Raw genomic sequence first — 26,657 nt, 5'->3', positions numbered from 1 at the left:
CCATCTAGCTACTGGGGCAGTAATACATCCCATCTAGCTACTGGGGCAGTAATACATCCCCCATCTAGTTACTGGGGCAGTAATCCGTACCCATCTAGTTACCGGGGCAGTAATACGCACCCATCTAGCTACCGGGGCAGTAATACATCCCATCTGGCTACTGGGGCAGTAATACATCCCCATCTAGCTACTGGGGCAGTAATACATCCCATCTAGCTACTGGGGCAGTAATACATCCCCATCTAGCTACTGGGGCAGTAATACATCCCCATCTAGCTACTGGGGCAGTAATACATCCCATCTAGCTACCGGGGCAATAATACATCCCCATCTAGTTACTGGGGCAGTAATATTGGACAAAACATTTGGACCACTATACTATGGCTCTGATCCAATGTCCATACCTGTACCCTGCTTAAAATGAAGCTATGTGCACTAGTTAGAATTAAGGTATGCATTGGGCATGCATTCTAAGTGGAATATTAGTTTGGATATTGGAAGGTAGATTAGGACTGTGTTAGGAAGGTAGATTAGGAAGGTAGATTAGGACTGTGTTAGGAAGGTAGATTAGGACTGTGTTAGGAAGGTAGATTAGGACTGTGTTAGGAAGGTAGATTAGGAAGGTAGATTATGACTGTGTTAGGAAGGTAGATTAGGACTGTGCTAGGAAGATAGATTAGGAAGGTAGATTAGGACTGTGTTAGGAAGGTAGATTAGGACTGTGCTAGGAAGGTAGATTAGGAAGGTAGATTAGGACTGTGTTAGGAAGGTAGATTAGGACTGTGTTAGGAAGGTAGATTAGGAAGGTAGATTAGGAAGGTAGATTAGGACTGTGTTAGGAAGGTAGATTAGGACTGTGGATTAGGAAGGTAGATTAGGACTGTGTTAGGAAGGTAGATTAGGACTGTGCTAGGAAGATAGATTAGGAAGGTAGATTATGACTGTGTTAGGAAGGTAGATTAGGACTGTGCTAGGAAGGTAGATTAGGAAGGTAGATTATGACTGTTAGGAAGGTAGATTAGGACTGTGCTAGGAAGGTAGATTAGGACTGTGTTAGGAAGGTAGATTAGGACTGTGTTAGGAAGGTAGATTAGGAAGGTAGATTAGGACTGTGTTAGGAAGGTAGATTAGGACTGTGTTAGGAAGGTAGATTAGGAAGGTAGATTAGGACTGTGTTAGGAAGGTAGATTAGGACTGTGTTAGGAAGGTAGATTAGGAAGGTAGATTAGGACTGTGTTAGGAAGGTAGATTAGGACTGTGTTAGGAAGGTAGATTAGGAAGGTAGATTAGGACTGTGTTAGGAAGGTAGATTAGGACTGTGTTAGGAAGGTAGTGTTAGCGGCAGGCCTTGTCTCCAGGGTGGTAGCTCTAGCTAGCTGGTTACATTGTAAGCGTTGGGTGTTAGCAGCAGGCCTTGTCTCCAGGGTGGTAGCTCTAGCTAGCTGCTAGCTGGTTACATTGTAAGCGTTGGGTGTTAGCAGCAGGCCTTGTCTCCAGGGCGGTAGCACTAGCTAGCTGGTTACATTGTAAGCGTTGGGTGTTAGCGGCAGGCCTTGTCTCCAGGGCGGTAGCTCTAGCTGGCTGCTAGCTGGTTACATTGTAAGCGTTGGGTGTTAGCGGCAGGCCTTGTCTCCAGGGCGGTAGCACTAGCTAGCTGCTAGCTGGTTACATTGTAAGCGTTGGGTGTTAGCGGCAGGCCTTGTCTCCAGGGCGGTAGCACTAGCTAGCTGCTAGCTGGTTACATTGTAAGCGTTGGGTGTTAGCGGCAGGCCTTGTCTCCAGGGCGGTAGCACTAGCTAGCTGCTAGCTGGTTACATTGTAAGCGTTGGGTGTTAGTGGCAGGCCTTGTCTCCAGGGTGGTAGCACTAGCTAGCTGGTTACATTCTGATTACGTTCTGTTCTCACGACTGATCGTTCTGATATCTCTACAGTGGACTCACGACTGATCGTTCTGATATCTCTACAGTGGACTCACGACTGATCTTTCTGATATCTCTACAGTGGACTCATGACTGATCGTTCTGATATCTCTACAGTGGACGGACTCACGACTGATCGTTCTGATATCTCTACAGTGGACTCACGACTGATCGTTCTGATATCTCTGCAGTGGACTCACGACTGATCGTTCTGATATCTCTACAGTGGACTCACGACTGATCGTTCTGATATCTCTACAGTGGAGTCACGACTGATCGTTCTGATATCTCTACAGTGGACTCACGACTGATCATATCCCTATCATATCGACTGATCGTTCTGATATCTCTACAGTGGACAGATGGATATCTCTACAGTGGACTCACGACTGATCGTTCTGATATCTCTACAGTGGACTCACGACTGATCGTTCTGATATCTCTACAGTGGACTCACGACTGATCGTTCTGATATCTCTACAGTGGACTCACGACTGATCGTTCTGATATCTCTACAGTGGACTCACGACTGATCGTTCTGATATCTCTACAGTGGACTCACGACTGATCGTTCTGATATCTCTACAGTGGACTCACGACTGATCGTTCTGATATCTCTACAGTGGACTCACGACTGATCGTTCTGATATCTCTACAGTGGACTCACGACTGATCGTTCTGATATCTCTACAGTGGACTCACGACTGATCATATCCCTATCACGTTCGCTCTGATATCTCTACAGTGGACTCCCGACTGATCGTTCTGATATCTCTACAGTGGACTCACGACTGATCGTTCTGATATCTCTACAGTGGAGTCACTGATCTTCTGATATCTCTACAGTGGACTCACGACTGATCGTTCTGATATCTCTACAGTGGACTCACGACTGATCGTTCTGATATCTCTACAGTGGACTCGTGACTGATCGTTCTGATATCTCTACAGTGGACTCACGACTGATCGTTCTGATATCTCTACAGTGGACTCGTGACTGATCGTTCTGATATCTCTACAGTGGACTCACGACTGATCGACGTTCTGATATCTCTACAGTGGACTCGTGACTGATCGTTCGATATCTCTACAGTGGACTCGTGACTGATCGCTCTGATATCTCTACAGTGGACTCACGACTGATCGTTCTGATATCTCTACAGTGGACTCACGACTGATCGTTCTGATATCTCTGCAGTGGACTCACGACTGATCGTTCTGATATCTCTACAGTGGAGTCACGACTGATCGTTCTGATATCTCTACAGTGGAGTCACGACTGATCGTTCTGATATCTCTACAGTGGACTCACGACTGATCGTTCTGATATCTCTACAGTGGACTCACGACTGATCGTTCTGATATCTCTACAGTGGACTCACGACTGATCGTTCTGATATCTCTACAGTGGAGTCTACGAGTCACGACTGATCGTTCTTGCACAGCCTTTTGTATTCCTCTCAGACATGTGAGACTTCATCACACCCACACACACACACCCACGCTCGCACGCACGCACCCACACACACACCCCACGCTCGCACGCACCCACACACACACACCCACGCCGCACGCACGCCGCACGCACCCACACACACACCCACGCCGCACGCACGCTCGCACGCACCCACACACACACCCACGCTCGCTCGCACGCACACGCACACACCCAAGCACTGTACTCTGTCTTTGGGACCATCTGGTGCCTAAGGAGGTTACTGACCGGCATGCGACATGCTGGGAAGGGGCAGACCACATACGATGCACCCCGGCCCATACCCCAAACACCCCTGTCTACCCCTTACCCCCCGTCTCCAAACCCCCACCCCCGTCTCCTATCCCGTGTCCCCCAGGCCAAATCACAATCACAGCACAAGTCAATGATCAGCGCAGCGCTCACTTTCAATGGGAGATGATCAGTGCGATGTGTAAATCTGCCCTTTAGTCACAAACACCCTCCTCCTCCTCCTCCCTTCACCTCAGCGCTAACTGTCACTTTCCCTGATCTGTGACGGGGCTGTCGGTCGGTTCGGCTGGAGGGGTTAGAATACGTGTCAGAGCACGGGGCTGTTGGTCGGTTTGGCTGGAGGGGTTAGAATACGTGTCAGAGCACAGGGCTGTCGGTCGGTTTGGCTGGAGGGGTTAGAATACGTGTCAGAGCACGGGGCTGTTGGTCGGTTTGGCTGGAGGGGTTAGAATACGCGTCAGAGCACAGGGCTGTTGGTCGGTTTGGCTGGAGGGGTTAGAATACGTGTCAGAGCACAGGGCTGTCGGTCGGTTTGGCTGGAGGGGTTAGAATACGTGTCAGAGCACAGGGCTGTCGGTCGGTTTGGCTGGAGGGATATAGAATACGTGTCAAAGCACAGGGCTGTCGGTCGGTTTGGCTGGAGGGATATAGAATACGTGTCAGAGCACAGGGCTGTCGGTCGGTTTGGCTGGAGGGGTTAGAATACGTGTCAGAGCACAGGGCTGTCGGTCGGTTTGGCTGGAGGGATATAGAATACGTGTCAAAGCACAGGGCTGTCGGTCGGTTTGGCTGGAGGGGTTAGAATACGTGTCAGAGCACAGGGCTGTGGTGTGGATGTGGATTGGCATTGTGTGGCATCCCTACTCTGTGAGACAGAAGAACACACAGAGTTGGTGGAACACAAACAATGTCTATATTTGGTCCAATACATGTCTTTATCTTCCTGTCACAGCTTTCGGAGAGACTTCCAGAACTTTTTCTGTTTGTCCTTGAGGATAACAAAAAGCATGTCAACTCAGTAAACTATATGGGTCATTGGATACAGCGCTTTCGGGAAGTATTGACTTTTCCCACAGTTTGTTACGTTACAGCCTTAATCTAAAATGGATTAAATTCATTTATTTCAATCTACACACAATACACCATAACAATTGTGATGTCATTATGGGGTATTGTGATGTCATTATGTGGTATTGTGATGTCATTATGGGGTATTGTGATGTCATTATGGTTTATTGTGATGTCAATATGGGGTATTGTGATGTCAATATGGGGTATTGTGATGTCATTATGGGGTATTGTGATGTCATTATGGGCTATTGTGTGTAGATTGATGAGGAAATAAATGAATTTAATCTAACAAAAACGGACCTGGTACGGACCATCACCATGTACTAGTATGGACCATCACCATGTACTGGTATGGACCATCACTATGTACTGGTATGGACCATCACCATGTACTGGTATGGGCCATCACTATGTACTGGTACAGTCAATTACCATGTACTGGTATGGACCATCACCATGTACTGGTATGGACCATCACCATGTACTGGTATGGACCATCACCATGTACTGGTACGGGCCATCACCATGTACTGGTACGGACCATTACTATGTACTGGTATGGACCTTAACTATGTACTGGTACGGACCCTTACTACGTACTGGTACGGACCATCACCATGTACTGGTATGGACCATCACCATGTACTGTTTTTTTTGTACTGGAAGATTGCTTTGTGAGGCCAGACTGTTGGGCTTGACAATGAGCAATGAAGTTGGGAAAGAGCGAGACAAACAGATCTGGGACCAGGCTAGTGGAAGATAATACCAAACCCAGTCAAGTTCCTTCAGGCTGGGCTGATCTGGGACCAGGCTAGTGGAAGTTAACACCAAACCCAGTCAGGTTCCTTCAGGCTGGGCTGATCTGGGACCAGGCTAGTGGAAGATAATACCAAACCCAGTCAGGTTCCTTCAGGCTGGGCTGATCTGGGACCAGGCTAGTTGAAGATAATACCAAACCCAGTCAGGTTCCTTCAGGCTGGGCTGATCTGGGACCAGGCTAGTGGAAGATAATACCAAACCCAGTCAGGTTCCTTCAGGCTGGGCTGAATTACAAAGAGATGGGTGTTGTTCCTACATGAAGACCAGGTCTTCTGTGTTGTGTCATATCCCTGTTGTCTATCTGTGTCTTTTGATTTACATTAACACAGCTAGCAGCTCAATATGCTTAACATTAACACAGCTAACAGCTCAATATGGTTAACATTAACACAGCTAGCAGCTAGCAGCTCAATATGATTTACATTAACACAGCTAGCAGCTCAATATGATTCACATTAACACAGCTAACAGCTAACAGCTCAATATGGTTAACATTAACACAGCTAGCAGCTCAATATGGTTAACATTAACACAGCTAACAGCTCAATATGGTTAACATTAACACAGCTAACAGCTCAATATGATTAACATTAACACAGCTAACAGCTAACAGCTCAATATGATTAACATACCTAACAGCTCAATATGGTTAACATTAACACAGCTAACAGCTAGCAGCTCAATATGATTCACATTAACACAGCTAACAGCTCAATATGGTTAACATTAACACAGCTAACAGCTCAATATGGTTAACATTAACACAGCTAACAGCTCAATATGGTTAACATTAACACAGCTAACAGCTCAATATGGTTAACATTAACACAGCTAGCAGCTAGCAGCTCAATATGATTCACATTAACACAGCTAACAGCTCAATATGGTTAACATTAACACAGCTAGCAGCTAGCAGCTCAATATGATTCACATTAACACAGCTAGCAGCTCAATATGATTCACATTAACACAGCTAGCAGCTAGCAGCTCAATATGATTCACATTAACACAGCTAACAGCTCAATATGGTTAACATTAACACAGCTAACAGCTCAATATGATTAACATTAACACAGCTAACAGCTAACAGCTCAATATGATTAACATACCTAGCAGCTCAATATGATTCACATTAACACAGCTAACAGCTCAATATGGTTAACATTAACACAGCTAACAGCTCAATATGGTTAACATTAACACAGCTAGCAGCTCAATATGGTTAACATTAACACAGCTAACAGCTCAATATGGTTAACATTAACACAGCTAGCAGCTCAATATGGTTAACATTAACACAGCTAACAGCTAGCAGCTCAATATGGTTAACATTAACACAGCTAACAGCTCAATATGATTTACATTAACACAGTTAACAGCTCAATATGGTTAACATTAACACAGCTAACAGCTAACAGCTCAATATGGTTAACATTAACACAGCTAACAGCTCAATATGGTTAACATCAACACAGCTAACAGCTCAATATGGTTAACATTAACACAGCTAACAGCTACCAGCTCAATATGATTTACATTAACACAGCTAACAGCTAACAGCTCAATATGGTTAACATTAACACAGCTAACAGCTACCAGCTCAATATGATTTACATTAACACAGCTAACAGTTACCAGCTCAATATGGTTAACATTAACACAGCTAACAGCTAGCAGCTCAATATGGTTAACATCAACACAGCTAACAGCTCAATATGTCAACAGATGGTAGGAGATAGTGTAGCTCTGCTAACACCCACACCGGGGTCACTCTGCCGTGGTTTGAGGGGAGGAAGAGAGGAGGGGGGAGAACAAGGTGGGAGGGGTGCTATGATTATGCTAATCTGTAAATGTGATACTGATCATTCTGTAGGGAGGACAGCTGTTGTGGGCTGTAGTCATGGCTGCTGACCCTGAGAGAGAGAGGGACTGTCTGTCTGCAGAGAGAGAGAGACATCATCCCATATACCACCCTATTCCCTATATAGTGCACTACTTTAGACCAGAGCCCTATGGCACCCTATTCCCTATATAGTGCACTACTTTATACCAGAGCCCTATGGCACCCTATTCCCTATATAGTGCATTACTTTAGACCAGAGCCCTATGGCACCCTATTCCCTATATAGTGCACTACTTTTCACCAGAGACCTATAGGGAACAGGGTGCCATTTGGAACACAGCCATGGAGACTGGTGGAGAATGTAGTTGTAGTTAGCAGCTGTGACTGGAGGGGCGACTGGCTGGCTGGCTGGATGGATGGCTGGCTGGCTGGCTGACTGGCTAGCTGGCTAGCTGGCTGGCTGACCGGCTGACTGACTGGCTAGCTGACTGGCTGGCTGACTGGCTGGCTGGCTGGCTGACTGGCTAGCTGACTGGCTGGCTGACTGACTGGCTGGCTGGACACTGAGCGATAAACATTGATAGAGGGCTGCTGATATTTTAGTGTCTGAGAGTATTGGCTCTGGAGAGACAACAGACGACAAGCTTGGCTGACTGACTGGCTGGCTAGCTAACTGGCTGGCTGACTGACTGACTGGCTGGCTGACTGGCTGGCTACTGAGTGATAAACATTGATAGAGGGCTGCTGATATTTTAGTGTCTGAGAGTATTGGCTCTGGAGAGACAACAGACGACAAGCTTGGCTGACTGACTGGCTGGCTAGCTGACTGGCTGGCTGACTGACTGACTGACTGGCTGGCTACTGAGTGATAAACATTGATAGAGGGCTGCTGATATTTTAGTGTCTGAGAGTATTGGCTCTGGAGAGACAACAGACGACAAGCTTGGCTGACTGACTGGCTGACTGACTGACTGGCTGACTGACTGGCTGGCTGACTGGCTGACTGACTGGCTGACTGACTGACTGGCTGGCTGACTGGCTGGCTGACTGGCTGGCTACTGAGTGATAAACATTGATAGAGGGCTGCTGATATTTTAGTGTCTGAGAGTATTGGCTCTGGAGAGACAAAAGACGACCAGCTTGGCTGAACTGACTCAGTATTATTCCGTATGAGAAGGCTACCAGAAAGTAAAATACACTCGTTCAGGGGTTCAATCGGGTTCATCACATCATCTATGCCCAGTTCAAAGTCAAACCCTGGAACAGGTTTGTCAAGTCAGACATTTTCTTCAGCAGACTGTTAACGAGTTTAAATTGAGGACCGACAGATAGACCTCTATTGGTTAATGTTTATGGAGTTGGTTAACTTGTCTTTAATACTGTTCTGTCTAATTCTCTACAGCAGCTCAGAGCTTACAGTATGCCTTGTCTAAGATCCTGTTCTGTCTAAGTCTCTACAGAGCTTACAGTATGCCCTGTCTAAGATCCTGTTCTGTCTAAGTCTCTACAGAGCTTACAGTATGCCTTGTCTAAGATCCTGTTCTGTCTAAGTCTCTACAGAGCTTACAGTATGCCCTGTCTAAGATCCTGTTCTGTCTAAGTCTCTACAGCAGCTCAGAGTATGATCCTTACTACAGCAGTATGCCTTGTCTAAGATCTGACTGAGACAAGGAAGTGACTGACAATGTTGTGACCTCACTCTCTCTCACACACACACACACTGTGTGTATGGCTGTGGTGAGAGACAATTGTATGTCAAGGCAGTGAAGTCACAGGTCACTGAGAGAGCTCTTTGTAACACAGTGTGTCTACAGTCCCTCCTGACACTGCTCTAAGACACACACACACACACACACACACACACACACACACACACACACACACACACACACACACACACACACACACAGAGGTGTGTGGTCTGCTGTTTGTTCACCCGCACAGACCCACAATTACTAATAGCCCATCCGTAACCACCAGTCAGATCCCTGTTTATTCTCTATATTTTTGGTTAGGTACTCTAGTTTTTGTATATCTATGTTTTCTTTTTCTTTTTGGCCTAGCATGGTTGCCAATCAGAGGCAGCTGTATATCGTTGTCTCTGATTGGGGATCATACTTAGGCAGCCATTTTTCCTATCGGTCAAGTTCTCTGTCATCTCCACTCCTTTAAGGATCAAAAATATATTTTTTAGGGACCAGGGAGAAAATGCAATAAAAATAAATGACTGGAAATTATTTTCTGAATCAGTTTGACCGGTTGAAAGGAAAATAGAAAGCTGTGAAAAACGACCCAACATGTTTCTGATCAGATGTCAGGTCGGCTTGGATGCATATTTTCTGTGGTTGAAATACTATCAGCTTTTATGATGCTGATAAAGGTAGCACCTTTACAGACGGTCCCTTACTACACATTCACATTCTCTCTAGATGCTGATAAAGATAACACCTTTACAGACGGTTCCTAACTTTAAATTCACATTCTCTCTAGATGCTGATAAAGAGGGTACCTTTACAGACGGTCCCTAACTGCACATTCACATTCTCTCTAGATGCTGATAAAGATAGTACCTTTACAGACGGTCCCTTACTACACATTCACATTCTCTCAAGATACTGATAAAGAGGGTACCTTTACAGACGGTCCCTAACTACACATTCACATTCTCTCTAGATGCTGATAAAGAGGGTACCTTTACAGACAGTCCCTAACTACACATTCACATTCTCTCAAGATACTGATAAAGATATCACATTTGCAGACGATCCCTATCTTTATCAGTATCTTGAGAGAATGTGAATGTGTAGTTAGGGGACCATCTGTAAATGTGCTAACTACACATTCACATTCTCTCTAGATGCTGATAAAGAGGACCTTTACAGACGGTCCCTAACTATACACTCACATTCACTCTAGATGCTGATAAAGATAGGGACCGTCTATAAAGGTGCTAACTACACATTCACATTCTCTCTAGATGCTGAAAGAAATAAATCATATTTCTCCACATCTGTTCCCGAATCAAAATGTACATTTGGTGGATCATTTTACTGCAAGAAATACTTCAATCTGCAGGAGTTACAGTCAAACAAAGAAGAAAAGCTCCTGATAAAACACACCCTATGGAAGGATCCTGATAAAACACACCCTATGGAAGGATCCTGATAAAACACACCCTATGGAAGGATCCTGATAAAACACACCCTATGGAAGGATCCTGATAAAACAAACCCTATGGAAGGATCCGGATAAAACACACCCTATGGACACACCCTATGGAAGGATCCTGAAAACACACCCTATGGAAGGATCCTGATAAAACACACACCCTATGGAAGGATCCGGATAAAACACACATGGAAGGATCCTGATAAAACACCTGACAAACTATGGAAGGATCCGGAAGGATCCTGAAAACACACCCTATGGAAGGATCCGGATAAAACACACCCTATGGAAGGATCCTGATAAAACACACCCTATGGAAGGATCCGGATAAAACACACCCTATGGAAGGATCCGATAAAACACACCCTATGGAAGGATCCGGATAAAACACACCCTATGGAAGGATCCGGATAAAACACACCCTATGGAAGGATCCGATAAAACACACCCTATGGAAGGATCCGGATAAAACACACCCTATGGAAGGATCCGGATAAAACAGGAAGGATCACACCCTATGGAAGGATCCGGATAAAACACACCCTATGGAAGGATCCGGATAAAACACACCCTATGGAAGGATCCGGATAAAACACACCCTATGGAAGGATCCGGATAAAACACACCCTATGGAAGGATCCGGATAAAACACACCCTATGGAAGGATCCGGATAAAACACACCTACCCACCCTATGGAAGGATCCGGATAAAACACACCCTAAAACACACACCTATGGAAGGATCCGGATAAAACACACCCTATGGAAGGATCCGGATAAAACACACCCTATGGAAGGATCCGGATAAAACACACCCTATGGAAGGATCCGGATAAAACACACCCTATGGAAGGATCCGGATAAAACACACCCTATGGAAGGATCCGGGATAAAACACACCCTATGGAAGGATCCGGATAAAACACACCCTATGGAAGGATCCGGATAAAACACACACCCTATGGAAGGATCCGGATAAAACACACACACCCTATGGAAGGATCCGGATAAAACACACCCTATGGAAGGATCCGGATAAAACACACCCTATGGAAGGATCCGGATAAAACACACCCTATGGAAGGATCCGGATAAAACACACCCTATGGAAGGATCCGGATAAAACACACCCTATGGAAGGATCCGGATAAAACACACCCTATGGAAGGATCCGGATAAAACACACCCTATGGAAGGATCCGGATAAAACACACCCTATGGAAGGATCCTGATAAAACACACCCTATGGAAGGATCCGGATAAAACACACCCTATGGAAGGATCCGGATAAAACACACCCTATGGAAGGATCCGGATAAAACACTATGGAAGGATCCCTATGGAAGGATCCGGATAAAACACACCCTATGGAAGGATCCGGATAAAACACACCCTATGGAAGGATCCGGATAAAACACACCCTATGGAAGGATCCTGATAAAACACACCCTATGGAAGGATCCGGATAAAACACACCCTATGGAAGGATCCTGATAAAACACACCCTATGGAAGGATCCGGATAAAACACACCCTATGGAAGGATCCGGATAAAACACACCCTATGGAAGGATCCGGATAAAACACACCCTATGGAAGGATCCGGATAAAACACACCCTATGGAAGGATCCGGATAAAACACACCCTATGGAAGGATCCGGATAAAACACACCCTATGGAAGGATCCGGATAAAACACACCCTATGGAAGGATCCGGATAAAACACACCCTATGGAAGGATCCGGATAAAACACACCCTATGGAAGGATCCGGATAAAACACACCCTATGGAAGGATCCGGATAAAACACACCCTATGGAAGGATCCTGATAAAACACACCCTATGGAAGGATCCGGATAAAACACACCCTATGGAAGGATCCGGATAAAACACACCCTATGGAAGGATCCGGATAAACACACTATGGAAGGATCCGGATAAAACACACCCTATGGAAGGATCCTAAACACATAAAACACACCCTATGGAAGGATCCGGATAAAACACACCCTATGGAAGGATCATAAAACACACCTATGGAAGGATCCTGATAAAACAAACCCTATGGAAGGATCCGGATAAAACACAATTCCTATGGAAAAAACACACTATGGAAGGATCCGGATAAAACACACCCTATGATAAAACACACCCTATGGAAGGATCCGGATAAAACACACCCTATGGAAGGATCCGGATAAAACACACCCTATGGAAGGATCCGGATAAAACACACCCTATGGAAGGATCCGGATAAAACACACCCTATGGAAGGATCCGGATAAAACACACCTACCTATGGAAGGATCCGGATAAAACACACCCTATGGAAGGATCCGGATAAAACACACCTATGGAAGGATCCGGATAAAACACCTGATAAAACAAACCCACACCCTATGGAAGGATCCTGATAAAACACACAAACCTATGGAAGGATCCGGATAAAACACATGGAAGGATCCTGATAAAACAAACCCTATGGAAGGATCCGGATAAAACACACCTATGGAAGGATCCGGATAAAACACACCCTATGGAAGGATCCGGATAAAACACACCCTATGGAAGGATCCTGATAAAACATGGAAGCCCTAAAACACACCCTATGGAAGGATCCGGATAAAACAAACCCTATGGAAGGATCCGGATAAAACACATAAAACACACTATGGAAGGATCCGGATAAAACACACTTATGGAAGGATCCGATAAAACAAAAAACAAACCTATGGAAGGATCCGATAAAACACACCCTATGGAAGGATCCGGATAAAACACACCCTATGGAAGGATCCGGATAAAACACACCCTATGGAAGGATCCGGATAAAACACACCCTATGGAAGGATCCTGATCCGATAAAACACACCTATGGAAGGATCCGGATAAAACAGGAAGGATCCTGATAAAACAAACCCTATGGAAGGATCCTGATAAAACAAATCCTAACGAAATAGCATGTGCCACACCGAAGTCTTGTGAATGATGCTGAGGCAGTAAAGAGAGCCTGAGACAGAGAAAGAGGGGGCAAGATAGATAGAGGAGAGATAAGAGAGAGATGAGAGAGAGAGAGAGAGGAGAGAGAGAAGAGAGAATGAGAGAGAGAGAGAGAGAAGGAGAGAAAGAATGAGAGAAAGACAGAGAGAATGAGAGAGAGAGAAAGAAATGAGAAGAGAGAGAAAGACAGGAATGAGAGAAAGACAGAGAGAGATAAAGAGAAGGAGATAAAGAGAGAGGAAGGAGAGAATGAGAGAGAGAGAATGAGAGAAAGACAGAGAGAATGAAGAGAGAGAACACACCCTAGAGAATAAAGAGAGAGAGAGAATAGAGAGAATGAGAGAAAGACAGAGAGAATGAGAGAGAAGAGAGAGAATAAAACAGGATCCTGATAAAGAAACCCTATGAAAGACAGAGAAAGAGAATGAGAGAAAGAGAAGGAGAGAGAGAATGAGAGAAAACCCTATGGAAGGATCCGAGAGAGAGATGAGATCCGAGAGAGAGAATGAGAGAAGGAGAGAAACAGGGGATGAGAGAGAGGATGAAAGACACAGAGAGAAAGTGAGATAGCAGTTCCTCTTACCTTGTCGAAGAACTCGTAGAGACGTAAACGGTCTTGTCAATGTTGGTCTTGGTGTCTTCTACCCTCTGGGAGAAGTCGTGATAAAACAGGTGGACCCAGAAGGATCGAACTTTGACCTCGTACACCTGCAGCTCGGCTGACGACAAGTCTTCCCAACGTTCGAGACGTTTCAGCAGCGCCTCGCCTCCCTTACAGTGTTAAAACACACCCTATAGGACAGAACAGACAGTCAACTCTAACCATTACAGTGCTCCTATAGGACAGAACAGACAGTCAACTGAGAGAGAGAGAGAGAATAACCATTACAGTGCTCCTATAGGACAGAACAGACAGTCAACTCTAACCATTACAGTGTTCCTATAGGACAGAACAGACAGTCAACTCTAACCCTCTACAGTGCTCCTATAGGACAGAACAGACAGTCAACTCTAACCCTTACAGTGCTCCTATAGGACAGTCTTCCCAACAGACAGTCAACTCTAACCCTTACAGTGTTCCTATAGGACAGAACAGACAGTCAACTCTAACCATTACAGTGTTCCTATAGGACAGAACAGACAGTCAACTCTAACCCTTACAGTGCTCCTATAGGACAGAACAGACAGTCAACTCTAACCATTACAGTGTTCCTATAGGACAGAACAGACAGTCAACTCTAACCCTTACAGTGCTCCTATAGGACAGAACAGACAGTCAACTCTAACCCTTACAGTGCTCCTATAGGACAGAACAGACAGTAACTTGTATAGCTCACACACACACACCGGTAGGATTGTCAAATGTTTGCCTGTCGACATTACTTAACACCTCTGAACAAAATGTCGGCAGTCAATCTCTTTTTGTGTTCACACAGCAAAGACCTTGACGTCGTCAGTCACTCAGCCTTGTTAACATACTCCAAACCTGAAGGTGGCAGTAGTGTTGTTTGGCAACGCATGTCCGTGTTATAAGCTTAGTTTATGGTCTAGATTCCAATGTTATCTAGCTATCTAGCTAGCTGCGCTAATGTTGCTATTTTGTATAAAGCCCCTGTAGATAACAGCCAGATCCCACTGCTAGATAACTAAAAAAACAACTGAATTCACTCTCCATGATCCCATACTGCCAGTGGCAGCCCATAGCCAAATGTTTAGCTAACGAACGTTAGCATATTCGCTAGCTAGCGCAACATAGCTATAGCTAGCTAGCGCAACATAGCTAGCTAGCTAAGGACACTGCACTAAGTCGGCAGCTAATTGACAGGCGGCTGTTTCATGGAAACTAATCCATTGTGAATTCATTATAATGTGAATACTAGCTAGTATTAGCATTATAATGTGGTTGTTAGCTAGCATGGCCATTATAATGTGGTTGTTAGCTAGCATGGCCATTATAATGTGGTTGTTAGCTAGCATGGCCATTATAATGTGGTTGTTAGCTAGCATGGAGGTAGTATTTAATGTCAATACATTATCAATACATTATAATGTGGTTGTTAGCTAGCATGGCCATTATAATGTGGTTGTTAGCTAGCATGGAGGTAGTATTTAGTGTTTTAGTGCATGGCCATTATAATGGTTGTTAGCTAGCATGGAGGTAGTATTTAATGTCAATGGCATTATCATACATTATAATGTGGTGTTAGCTAGCATCATTATAATGTAGCTAGCATGGAGGTGGCAATACATTCAATACATTATAATGTGTTGTTAGCTAGCATGGCCATTATAATGTAGCTTGCCTAGCATGGAGGTAGTATTTAATGTCAATGCATTATCAATACATTATAATGTATAGCATGGCCATTATAATGTGGGTTAGTTGAGATTATGTGGTTGTTAGCATGGCCATTATAATGTGGTTGTTAGCTAGCATGGAGGTAGTATTTAATGTCAATACATTATCAATACATTATAATGTGGAAGTTAGCTGGAAGATGGTCTGTTATAATGTGGTTGTTAGCTAGCAGAGGTAGTATTTAATGTCAATACATTATCAATACATTATAATGCTAGCATGGAGCGTTGTTAACTAGCAGGAGGACTTTCCAATACTCAATCCAGTCACTACCTGCACACACATTATGATGTGGTTGCATGGAGGTAGCAGGTCAATATGTTACATTATAATGTGTTGTTAGCTAGCATGGCCATTATGATGTGGTTGTTAACTAGCTGAGGTAGTATTTAGTGTTTGTACATTATCAATACACAGATTTAAAATATCTATTGACAAGCAAATGTTTATTTTGGCTGTTCTTATGTCATGAAGATGTTGATGTCAGCCAGATGATGTCATTGGAGTCAGTTAGTTAGCAGTTGGCCAGTTAGAAGAGTTGGAGTCAGCCAGTCAGAGGTTGGAGCCAGTCAGACAGAGGTCAGCCAGTCAGTCAGAAGAGGTTGGAGTTGGAGCCAGTCAGCCAAGAGTTGCCAGCAGCCAGTCAGAAGATGTCAGTGAGTCAGAAGATGCCAGTCAGTCAGATTCAGATGTGAGAGGGAGAGAGTTTGAGAGAGTTGTGCCATGTTGGAGTCAGGAGTGAGTCAGAAGATGTTGGAGTGAGGAGTGAGTTAGAAGATGTGGAGTGTCAGTTAGAGGATGTTGGAGTCAGTCAGTCAGTCAGAGTTATGTTGAGGGATGTTGACAGTGAGTTAGAAGATGTTTGAGTGAGTCAGAAGATCAGCTGGAGTGAGTCAGAAGATGTTGGCAGTGTAGAGTTAGAAGATGTTGGAGTGAGCTCAGAAGAGGTTGGAGTGAGGAGTCAGTTAGATGAGTCAGTCAGTGAGTCAGAAGATGTTGGTTAGTTTAGTCAGAAGATGTTGGATTTGTGAGTTAGAAGATGTTGGAGTGAGTCAGAAGATGTTGGAATGAGTCAGAAGATGCTGGACACAGTCAGAAGATGCTGGAGTGAGTCAGAAGATGCAGCCAGTGAGTCAGATGATGTTGGAGTGAGTCAGATGATGTTGGTGTGAGTTAGAAGATGTTGGAGTGAGGAGGAGTTAGAAGAGGTTGGGTGAGTCAGAAGATATATGGAGGAGTCAGAAGATGTTGGAGTGAGCCAGAAGAGGTTGGAGTGAGTTAGAAGATATTGGAGTCAGATAAGTTGGAGTCAGATGATGTTGGCGGGTGAGTTAAAAGAGGTTGAGTGAGTCAGATGATGTTGGGTGAGTCAGAAGATGTTGGAGTGAGTTAGAAGATGGAGTGAGTTAGAAGATGTTGGAGTCAGTCAGAATATTTTTATTTGAAAATAAACTGACTAGCATATTAGATCTGAGAGACTGTTATTATGTGTTATTGTGAGTCCAAATGATACGGACCTGACGTGAACTTTCATTGCTAGTGTAGTTTCTCTCACTGAAGATTCTGGTTTCCTGACATCACTGTCCAGATGAATCCTCCTCTTCTCTGACATTATCATATGACTCTACTGGTTTCCTGAATCCAGTCATCATATACTGCACATCACTAAACAAAATACACACACACACCATACAACACTTTTTCACAAACTAGTCCATATGTATCTTATGTTATGTTAGGTTTATGTACTCTTGTTTGTATATTTCTGCTTTTGTATTTGTTGTGTTCATAATAAAAATATTTTAAAAAATTAAGAAATAATAAATAAAATAAAACCACACACACACACACACACACACACACACACACACACACACACACACACACACAGAATGACAATATCTGTAAATCTATGACAGGCCCCCTAATGTACAGTTGGTTTTCCTGACATGTAATCCAGATATACTGGTTCCCTAACACTTTAGGGCCCATGACTCCATTTTTGATATATAAATGAAATGTGCGGCCCTCCACCATGTAAAAACAAGAGTTCTGTAATCTGTCACAGCCCTGACCGTAGAGACTGGTTTTATGTCTCCATTTGGTTTGGTCAGGGTGTGATATACTGGTTTTCTGCATTCATGTTCAAGTTTCTATGTTGTCTATTTCTTTGTGTTTTGGCGGGTGTGGTTCTCAGTCACTAGTCAGCTGACAGCACAAACTGAAATTAGGGGAACTATTAGAATTTTATCATCACTAGTCCAATGACGGACCGATTTCTGCACATCACCTTAGGTCCATATGGTCCATATAGTATCTACTGGTTTTCTGACATCACTAGTCCATATGTATATACTGGTTTTCTGACATCACTAGTCCATATGTATATACTGGTTTTCTGACATCACTAGTCCATATGTATATACTGGTTTTCTGACATCACTAGTCCATATGTATATACTGGTTTTCTGACATCACTAGTCCATATGTATCTACTGGTTTTCTGACATCACTAGTCCATATGTATATACTGGTTTTCTGACATCACTAGTCCATATGTATCTACTGGTTTTCTGACATCACTAGTCCATATGTATCTACTGGTTTTCTGACATCACTAGTCCATATGTATCTACTGGTTTTCTGACATCACTAGTCTACTGGTTTTCTGACATCACTAGTCCATATGTATATACTGGTTTTCTATACTATTCTACTGTATCTTAGTCTATGTATTACTCATCTCATATGTATAGACTGGTTTTCTATACTATTCTAAGGTATCTTAGTCTGTTCCTCACTGACATCACTAGTCCATATGTATATAGCCTTAACTCATTCCTACTTAGATGTATTTTGGGGTATACGTTGTGGAATTGTTAGCTATTACTGCATTGTCGAAGCTAGAAGCACAAGCATTTCACTACACAATAACATCTGCTAACCATGTGCATGTGACCAATAACATCTGCTAACCATGTGACAGATAACATCTGCTAACCATGTGTATGTGACCAATAACATCTTCTAACCATGTGCATGTGACCAATAACATCTGCTAACCATGTGTATGTGACCAATAACATCTGCTAACCATGTGACCAATAACATCTGCTAACCATGTGACCAATAACATCTGCTAACCATGTGCATGTGACCAATAACATCTGCTAATCATGTGACCAATAACATCTACTAACCATGTGACCAATAACATCTACTAACCATGTGACCAATAACATCTACTAACCATGTGTATGTGACCAATAACATCTACTAACCATGTGACCAATAACATCTGCTAACCATGTGACCAATAACATCTACTAACCATGTGTATGTGACCAATAACATCTACTAACCATGTGACCAATAACATCTGCTAACCATGTGTATGTGACCAATAACATCTGCTAACCATGTGTATGAGACCAATAACATCTACTAACCATGTGACCAATAACATCTGCTAACCATGTGACCAATAACATCTGCTAACCATGTGTATGTGACCAAAAACATCTGCTAACCATGTGCATGTGACCAAAAACATCTGCTAACCATGTGACCAATAACATCTGCTAACCATGTGACCAATAACATATGCTAACCATGTGACCAATAACATCTGCTAACCATGTGTATGTGACCAATAACATCTGCTAACCATGTGACCAATAACATCTGCTAACCATGTGTATGTGACCAATAACATCAGCTAACCATGTGTATGTGACCAATAACATCTGTGACCAATAACCATGTGACCAATAACATCTGCTAACCATGTGACCAATAACATCTGCCAACCATGTATGTGACCAATAACATCTGCTAACCATGTGTATGTGACCAATAACATCTGCTAACCATGTGACCAATAACATCTGCTAATAACATCTGTTAACCATGTGACCAATAACATCTGCTAACCATGTGACCAATAACATCTGCTAACCATGTGACCAATAACATCTGCTAACCATGTGACCAATAACATCTGCTAACCATGTGACCAATAACATCTGCTAACCATGTGACCAATAACATCTGCTAACCATGTGACCAATAACATCTGCTAACCATGTGACCAATAACATCTGCTAACCATGTGACCAATAACATGTTATTTGATTTTAAACGGTTGACAAGATAGAGCCACATGTGTAGGAGAAAACAGAAACCGCTCTGTTTACGATAACCTCCTCTAGAGGCTACCGGAGGTCACTGATACCCCAGGTCTATGAACCCATTTTCATATCAGGACCCCTAGTTTGGAAGACTCTGCTATAATGCATCATAGCTATAAGAGTTATAAGCTGTTATGTACCTCCTTGACTCCCTCTCCAGGCTCCTGAAACATGATAAACTCCAGTTCCTGCCCGATTGAGAGTCCCAGCCCCTTTCCCCAGCCCCTATAACCAGCCCCTATCCCCAGCCCCTATAACCAGCCCCTATCCCCAGCCCCTATAACCAGCCCCTATAACCAGCCCCTATCCCCAGCCCCACCAGCCCTATCCCCCCTATCCCAGCCCCTATAACCAGCCCCTATCCCCAGCCCCTATAACCAGCCCCTTTCCCCAGCCCCTATAACCAGCCCCTATAACCAGCCCCTATCCCCAGCCCCTATAACCAGCTCCTATAACCAGCCCCTATAATGGGAATTGATGGGAAATGATGTAAATATATCACTAGCCACTTTAAACAATGCTACCTTATATAATGTTACTTAACCTACATTATTCATCTCATATGTATACGTATATACTGTACTCTATATCATCGACTGCATCCTTATGTAATACATGTATCACTAGCCACTTTAACTATGCCACTTTGTTTACATACTCATCTCATATATACTGTACTCGATACCATCTACTGTATCTTGCCTATGCTGCTCTGTACCATCACTCATTCATATATCCTTATGTACATATTCTTTATCCCCTTACACTGTGTATAAGACAGTAGTTTTGGAATTGTTAGTTAGATTACTTGTTGGTTATTACTGCATTGTCGGAACTAGAAGCACAAGCATTTCGCTACACTCGCATTAACATCTGCTAACCATGTGTATGTGACAAATAAAATTTGATTTGATTTAACCAGCACCGATAACCAGCCACTATAACCAGCCCCTATAACCAGCCCCTATAAACATCCCCAGCCCCAATCCTTATAACCAGCCCATATCCCTATAACCAGCCCTATCCCTATCCCCAGCCCCTGTCCCTATAACCAGCCCCTATCCCTATAACCAGGCCCTATCCCCAGTCCCCTGCCCCTATAACCAGCCCATATCCCTATAACCAACCCCTACCCCAGCCCTCTATCCCTATAACCAGCCCCTATCCCCAGCCCCTATAACCAGCCCCTTAACCAGCCCTATAAACACCCCAATCCTATCCCTATAAACAGGCCCTATCCCCAGTCCCCTATCCCTATAACCAGTCCCTATCCCTATAACCAGCCCCTACCCCCAGCCCCCTCCTATCCCTAGCCCCCCCAGCCCTGTCCCTATCCCCCTATAACCAGCCCCTAACCCTCTAGCCCATATAAACCAGCCCCCCAGCCCCTATCCCCAGGCCCGATAACCAGCCCCTATAATCAGCCCCAGCCCCTGTCCCTACCCCAGCCCCTATCCCTATAACCAGTCCCTATCCCTATAACCAGCCCCATATCCCTATAACCAGCCACTAACCCCAACCCTATAACCAGCCCCTATCCTGGCCCTATAATCAGCCCCAGCCCCTATCCCCAGCCCCTATCCCTATAACCAGCCACTATCCTATAACCAGCCCCTATCCCTATAACCAGCCCTTATCCCCAGCCCTATCCTATCCCCAGCCCCTATCCTCAGCCCTATCCTATAACCAGCCCCTATCCCTATAACCAGCCCCTATCCCTATAACCAGCCCCCATCCCCAGCCCCTATCCCTATAACCAGCCCCTATCCCTATAACCAGCCCCTATCCCTATAACCAGCACATATCCTATAACCAGCCTCTATCCTATAATCAGCCCCTATCCCTATAACCAGCCCCCTATCCCTATAACCAGCCCCTATCCCTATAACCAGCCCCTATCCCTATAACCAGCCCATATCCCTATAACCAGCCTCATATCCCTATAACCAGCACATATAACCAGCTATCTCTATAACCAGCCCCTATCCCTATAACCAGCCCCTATCCTATAACCAGCCCCTATCCCTATAACCAGCCCCTATCCCTATAACCAGCCCCTATCCCTATAACCAGCCCCTATCCATATAACCAGCCCCTATCCCCAGGTCCTATCCCTATAACCAACCCCTATCCCCAGCCCCTATCCCTATAACCAGACCATATCCTATAACCAGCCCATATCCCTATAACCAGCCCCATCCCCAGCCCCTATCCCTATAACCAGCCCCTATCCCTATAACCAGCCCATATCCCTATAACCAGCCCATATCCCTATAACCAGCCCCTATCCCTATAACCAGCCCATATCCCTATAACCAGCCCTATCGCTATAACCAGCCCCTATCCATATAACCAGCCCCTATCCCCAGCCCATATCCCTATAACCAGCCCCTATCCATATAACCAGCCCCTCCCCAGCCCCTATCCCTGTAACCAGCCCTCCACAGCCCCTATCCCTATTCCCAGCCCCTATCCCTATTCCCAGCCCTATACCCCAGCCCTAACACCCAGCCCTATACCCCAGCCCTAACACCCAGCCCTATACCCCAACCCTATACCCCAGCCCTATACCCCAGCCCTAACACCCAGCCCTATACCCCAGCCCCAACACCCAGCCCTATACCCCAGCCCCAACACCCAGCCCTATACCCCAGCCCTAGCCCCTATACCCCAGCCCTATACCCCAACCCTATACCCCAGCCCTATACCCAGCCCTATACCCCAGCCCTATACCCAGCCCTATACCCCAGTCCTAACACCCAGCCCTATACCCCAACCATATACCCAGCCCTATAGCCTAGCCCTATACCCCAGCCCTATACCCCAACCATATACCCAGCCCTATACCCTAGCCCTAACCCAGCCCTATACCACAGCCCTAAACCCCAGCCCTATACCCCAGTCCTATACCCCAACCCTATACCCCAGCCCTAACACCCCAGTCCTAACCCAGCCCTATACCCCAGCCCTAACACCCAGCCCTATACCCCAGCCCTAACACCCAGCCCTAACACCCAGCCCTATACCCCAACCCTATATCCCAGCCCTATACCCCAGCCCTAACACCCAGCCCTATACCCCAACCCTATACCCCAACCCTATACCCCAGCCCTATACCCCAGCCCCTATACCCCAGCCCTATACCCCAGCCCTATACCCCAACCCTAACACCCAGCCCTCTCACCTCCTTGAATCCCTGCTCCAGACTCTTGAACTCCATGATAAAGTCCAGTTCCTGAGTGCGTTGGTTGGACAGCATCACCAGCTTGTGAACCAGCTCATCCACCTGATCATACAGACCAGCCACAACCTCCACGGCATCTCTGGAGGGACACACAGAGAGAGAGACAGTCCTTTAGACTTCCAGCAGGACAGATAGAGGCAGGCTCCTTTTGAAGACAGTACAGTAGTTCCTCAGTCCAATACAACGTTTCCTTGCACAGTAGAAACAAGACACTTTCAGCTAGGACACAGCTAGGACACAGCTAGGACACAGCTAGGACACAGCTAGGAGAGACTCTCTTGACTCAGAGGACAGCTAGGAGAGACTCTCTTGACTCAGACAGACAGCTAGGAGAGACTCTTGACTCAGAGGACAGCAAGAGACTTTCTTGACTCAGACACAGCTAGGAAGACTCTCTTGACTCAGACGACAGCTAGGAAGACTCTATTGACTCAGAGGACAGCTAGGATAGACTCTCTTGACTCAGACGACAGCTAGGAGAGACTCTCTTGACTCAGACGACAGCTAGGAGAGACTCCCTTGACTCAGACGACAGCTAGGAGAGACTCCCTTGACTCAGACGACAGCTAGGAGAGACTCCCTTGACTCAGACGACAGCTAGGAGAGACTCCCTTGACTCAGACGACAGCTAGGAGAGACTCCCTTGACTCAGACGACAGCTAGGAGAGACTCCCTTGACTCAGAACAGCTAGGAAGACTCCCTTGACTCAGACGACAGCTAGGAGAGACTCCCTTGACTCAGACGACAGCTAGGAGAGACTCCTTGACTCAGACGACAGCTAGGAGAGACTCCCTTGACTCAGACGACAGCTAGGAGAGACTCTCTTGACTCAGACGACAGCTAGGAGAGACTCTCTTGACTCAGACGACAGCTAGGAGAGACTCCCTTGACTCAGACGACAGCTAGGAGAGACTCCCTTGACTCAGACGACAGCTAGGAGAGACTCTCTTGACTCAGACGACTATCTTTCACCAAAATCAAATTTCTGATTTTTAACTGTAGAAGAAAGATGTGATTGTATTGTTGCCTGTTCCTCTCTGAAGAAAAGTAAATATTCCCCCTCGTGTGCTGTCTTTAGTTGATGCTAGTCAGAGCCAGTCTGTGGTACTACTGTACACTGTGGTCATCACTGACATGGACTGACAGAGCAGGCTGACATCTCATTGGATCACCAGTTGAATTGATTGACATGGGGTGGATGTGTTGATTGAGTTGAGGAATGAGAGATAGAGATTTGATTGGATGAGCTGGTTTGAGTGACAGAGCAGAGTGTGTGTGTGTGTGTGTACTCTACCGTGTCTATCTATCGATCTGCTTCCGTGTCCGTTGTGTGTGTGTGTGTGTGTGTGTGTGTGTGTGTGTGTGTGTATCTGTCGTTAAGGAAGCATTAGCTCAGGGCTCCAGCAGCAGACACTGACTGAGTACATTGTGAGGGACGCCTAGGATGAAGCCCGGGTCGATGACTACAACATGACATCATAGCCCCTAGCTAGCTCTCTACTGTAGTCCAGTATTACAGTACACTGCATTGTCCTCACGTTATACTGTACAGCCATACTCTGTTTCCCCAACAGTTAGACCAACACACACACAACAGTTAGACCAACTCACACACACACAACAGTTAGACCAACTCACACACACAACAGTTAGACCAACTCACACACACAACAGTTAGACCAACTCACACACAACAGTTAGACCAACTCACACAACAACAGTTAGACCAACTCACACACACACAACAGTTAGACCAACTCACACACACAACAGTTAGACCAACTCACACACAACAGTTAGACCAACAGTTAGACCAACTCACACACACACAACAGTTAGACCAACTCACACACACAGTTAGACCAACTCACACACACACAACAGTTAGACCAACTCACACACACACACAGTTAGACCAACTCACACACACAACAGTTAGACCAACTCACACACACACAACAGTTAGACCAACTCACACACACACAGTTAGACCAACTCACACACAACAGTTAGACCAACTCACACAACAGTTAGACCAACTCACACACACAACAGTTAGACCAACTCACACACACACAGTTAGACCAACTCACACACACACAACAGTTAGACCAACTCACACACACAACAGTTAGACCAACTCACACACACACAGTTAGACCAACTCACACACACACAACAGTTAGACCAACTCACACACAACAGTTAGACCAACTCACACACACACAACAGTTAGACCAACTCACACACAACAACAGTTAGACCAACTCACACAACAACAGTTAGACCAACTCACACACAACAGTTAGACCAACTCACACACAACAGTTAGACCAACTCACACACAACAGTTAGACCAACTCACACAACAGTTAGCCCAACTCACACACAACAGTTAGCCCAACTCACACACAACAGTTAGACCAACTCACACACAACAGTTAGACCAACTCACACACAACAGTTAGACCAACTCACACACAACAGTTAGACCAACTCACACACAACAACAGTTAGACCAACTCACACACAGTTAGACCAACTCACACACACAACAGTTGACCAACTCACACACAACAGTTAGACCAACTCACACACAACAGTTAGACCAACTCACACACAACAGTTAGACCAACTCACACACAACAGTTAGCCCAATGTGTAATTGTGATGACCTGACCTTGTCTGAAACATTTAAACATCTTTGTAGAACATAAATATCAGCAGGGTGATTATATTGGAAAACCTCCTTTAACTGAGGACAATCAGAATGGACCGTCACACACTCTTGCAGGTTAGAGGGGGAGGGGAGTCAGGTAGACTAGTGGTTAGAGGGGAGGGGACGGCAGGTAGACTAGTGGTTAGAGGGGAGGGGAGGCAGGTAGACTAGTGGTTAGAGGGGAGGGGCGGCAGGTAGACTAGTGGTTAGAGTGGAGGGGAGGCAGGTAGACTAGTGGTTAGAGTGGAGGGGCGGCAGGTAGACTAGTGGTTAGAGGGGAGGGGAGGCAGGTAGACTAGTGGTTAGAGGGGGAGGGGAGGCAGGTAGACTAGTGGTTAGAGGGGAGGGGCGGCAGGTAGACTAGTGGTTAGAGGGGAGGGGCGGCAGGTAGACTAGTGGTTAGAGTGGGAGGGGACGGCAGGTAGACTAGTGGTTAGAGGGGAGGGGGAGGCAGGTAGACTAGTGGTTAGAGTGGAGGGGACGGCAGGTAGACTAGTGGTTAGAGGGGAGGGGCGGCAGGTAGACTAGTGGTTAGAGGGGAGGGGAGGCAGGTAGACTAGTGGTTAGAGGGGAGGG

General features: G+C 45.4%; 2 protein-coding genes across 2 annotated transcripts in view; both read right to left on the bottom strand.

Annotated features, from left to right (window-relative positions):
* Positions 1 to 14,231, bottom strand: part of plekhg4 (pleckstrin homology domain containing, family G (with RhoGef domain) member 4) — a 78,173-nt gene extending 63,942 nt beyond the window's left edge. The window contains exon 1 of the mRNA XM_042314621.1: positions 14,152 to 14,231. The gene's annotated coding sequence lies outside the window, so the exon portion shown is untranslated. The remainder of the gene's footprint in view (positions 1 to 14,151) is intronic.
* On the bottom strand, positions 4,074 to 23,440 carry LOC121844481 (pleckstrin homology domain-containing family G member 4B-like; the record flags this gene model as incomplete). The annotated part of the gene is given in 3 exon segments (XM_042314623.1): positions 4,074 to 4,152; positions 14,152 to 14,339; positions 23,302 to 23,440. Coding segments are annotated over 3 exon segments (406 nt in total), but the record flags the coding sequence as incomplete, so codon positions are not given.
* Positions 23,441 to 26,657: the final 3,217 nt, after the last annotated feature.

The sequence above is a fragment of the Oncorhynchus tshawytscha genome, unplaced genomic scaffold, assembly GCF_018296145.1.
Source record: "Oncorhynchus tshawytscha isolate Ot180627B unplaced genomic scaffold, Otsh_v2.0 Un_contig_13491_pilon_pilon, whole genome shotgun sequence".
NCBI classification, from domain to species: Eukaryota; Metazoa; Chordata; class Actinopteri; order Salmoniformes; family Salmonidae; genus Oncorhynchus; species Oncorhynchus tshawytscha.
Note: the sequence above shows the minus strand (reverse complement) of the source record. Positions and strands in the feature narration are given on the sequence as shown.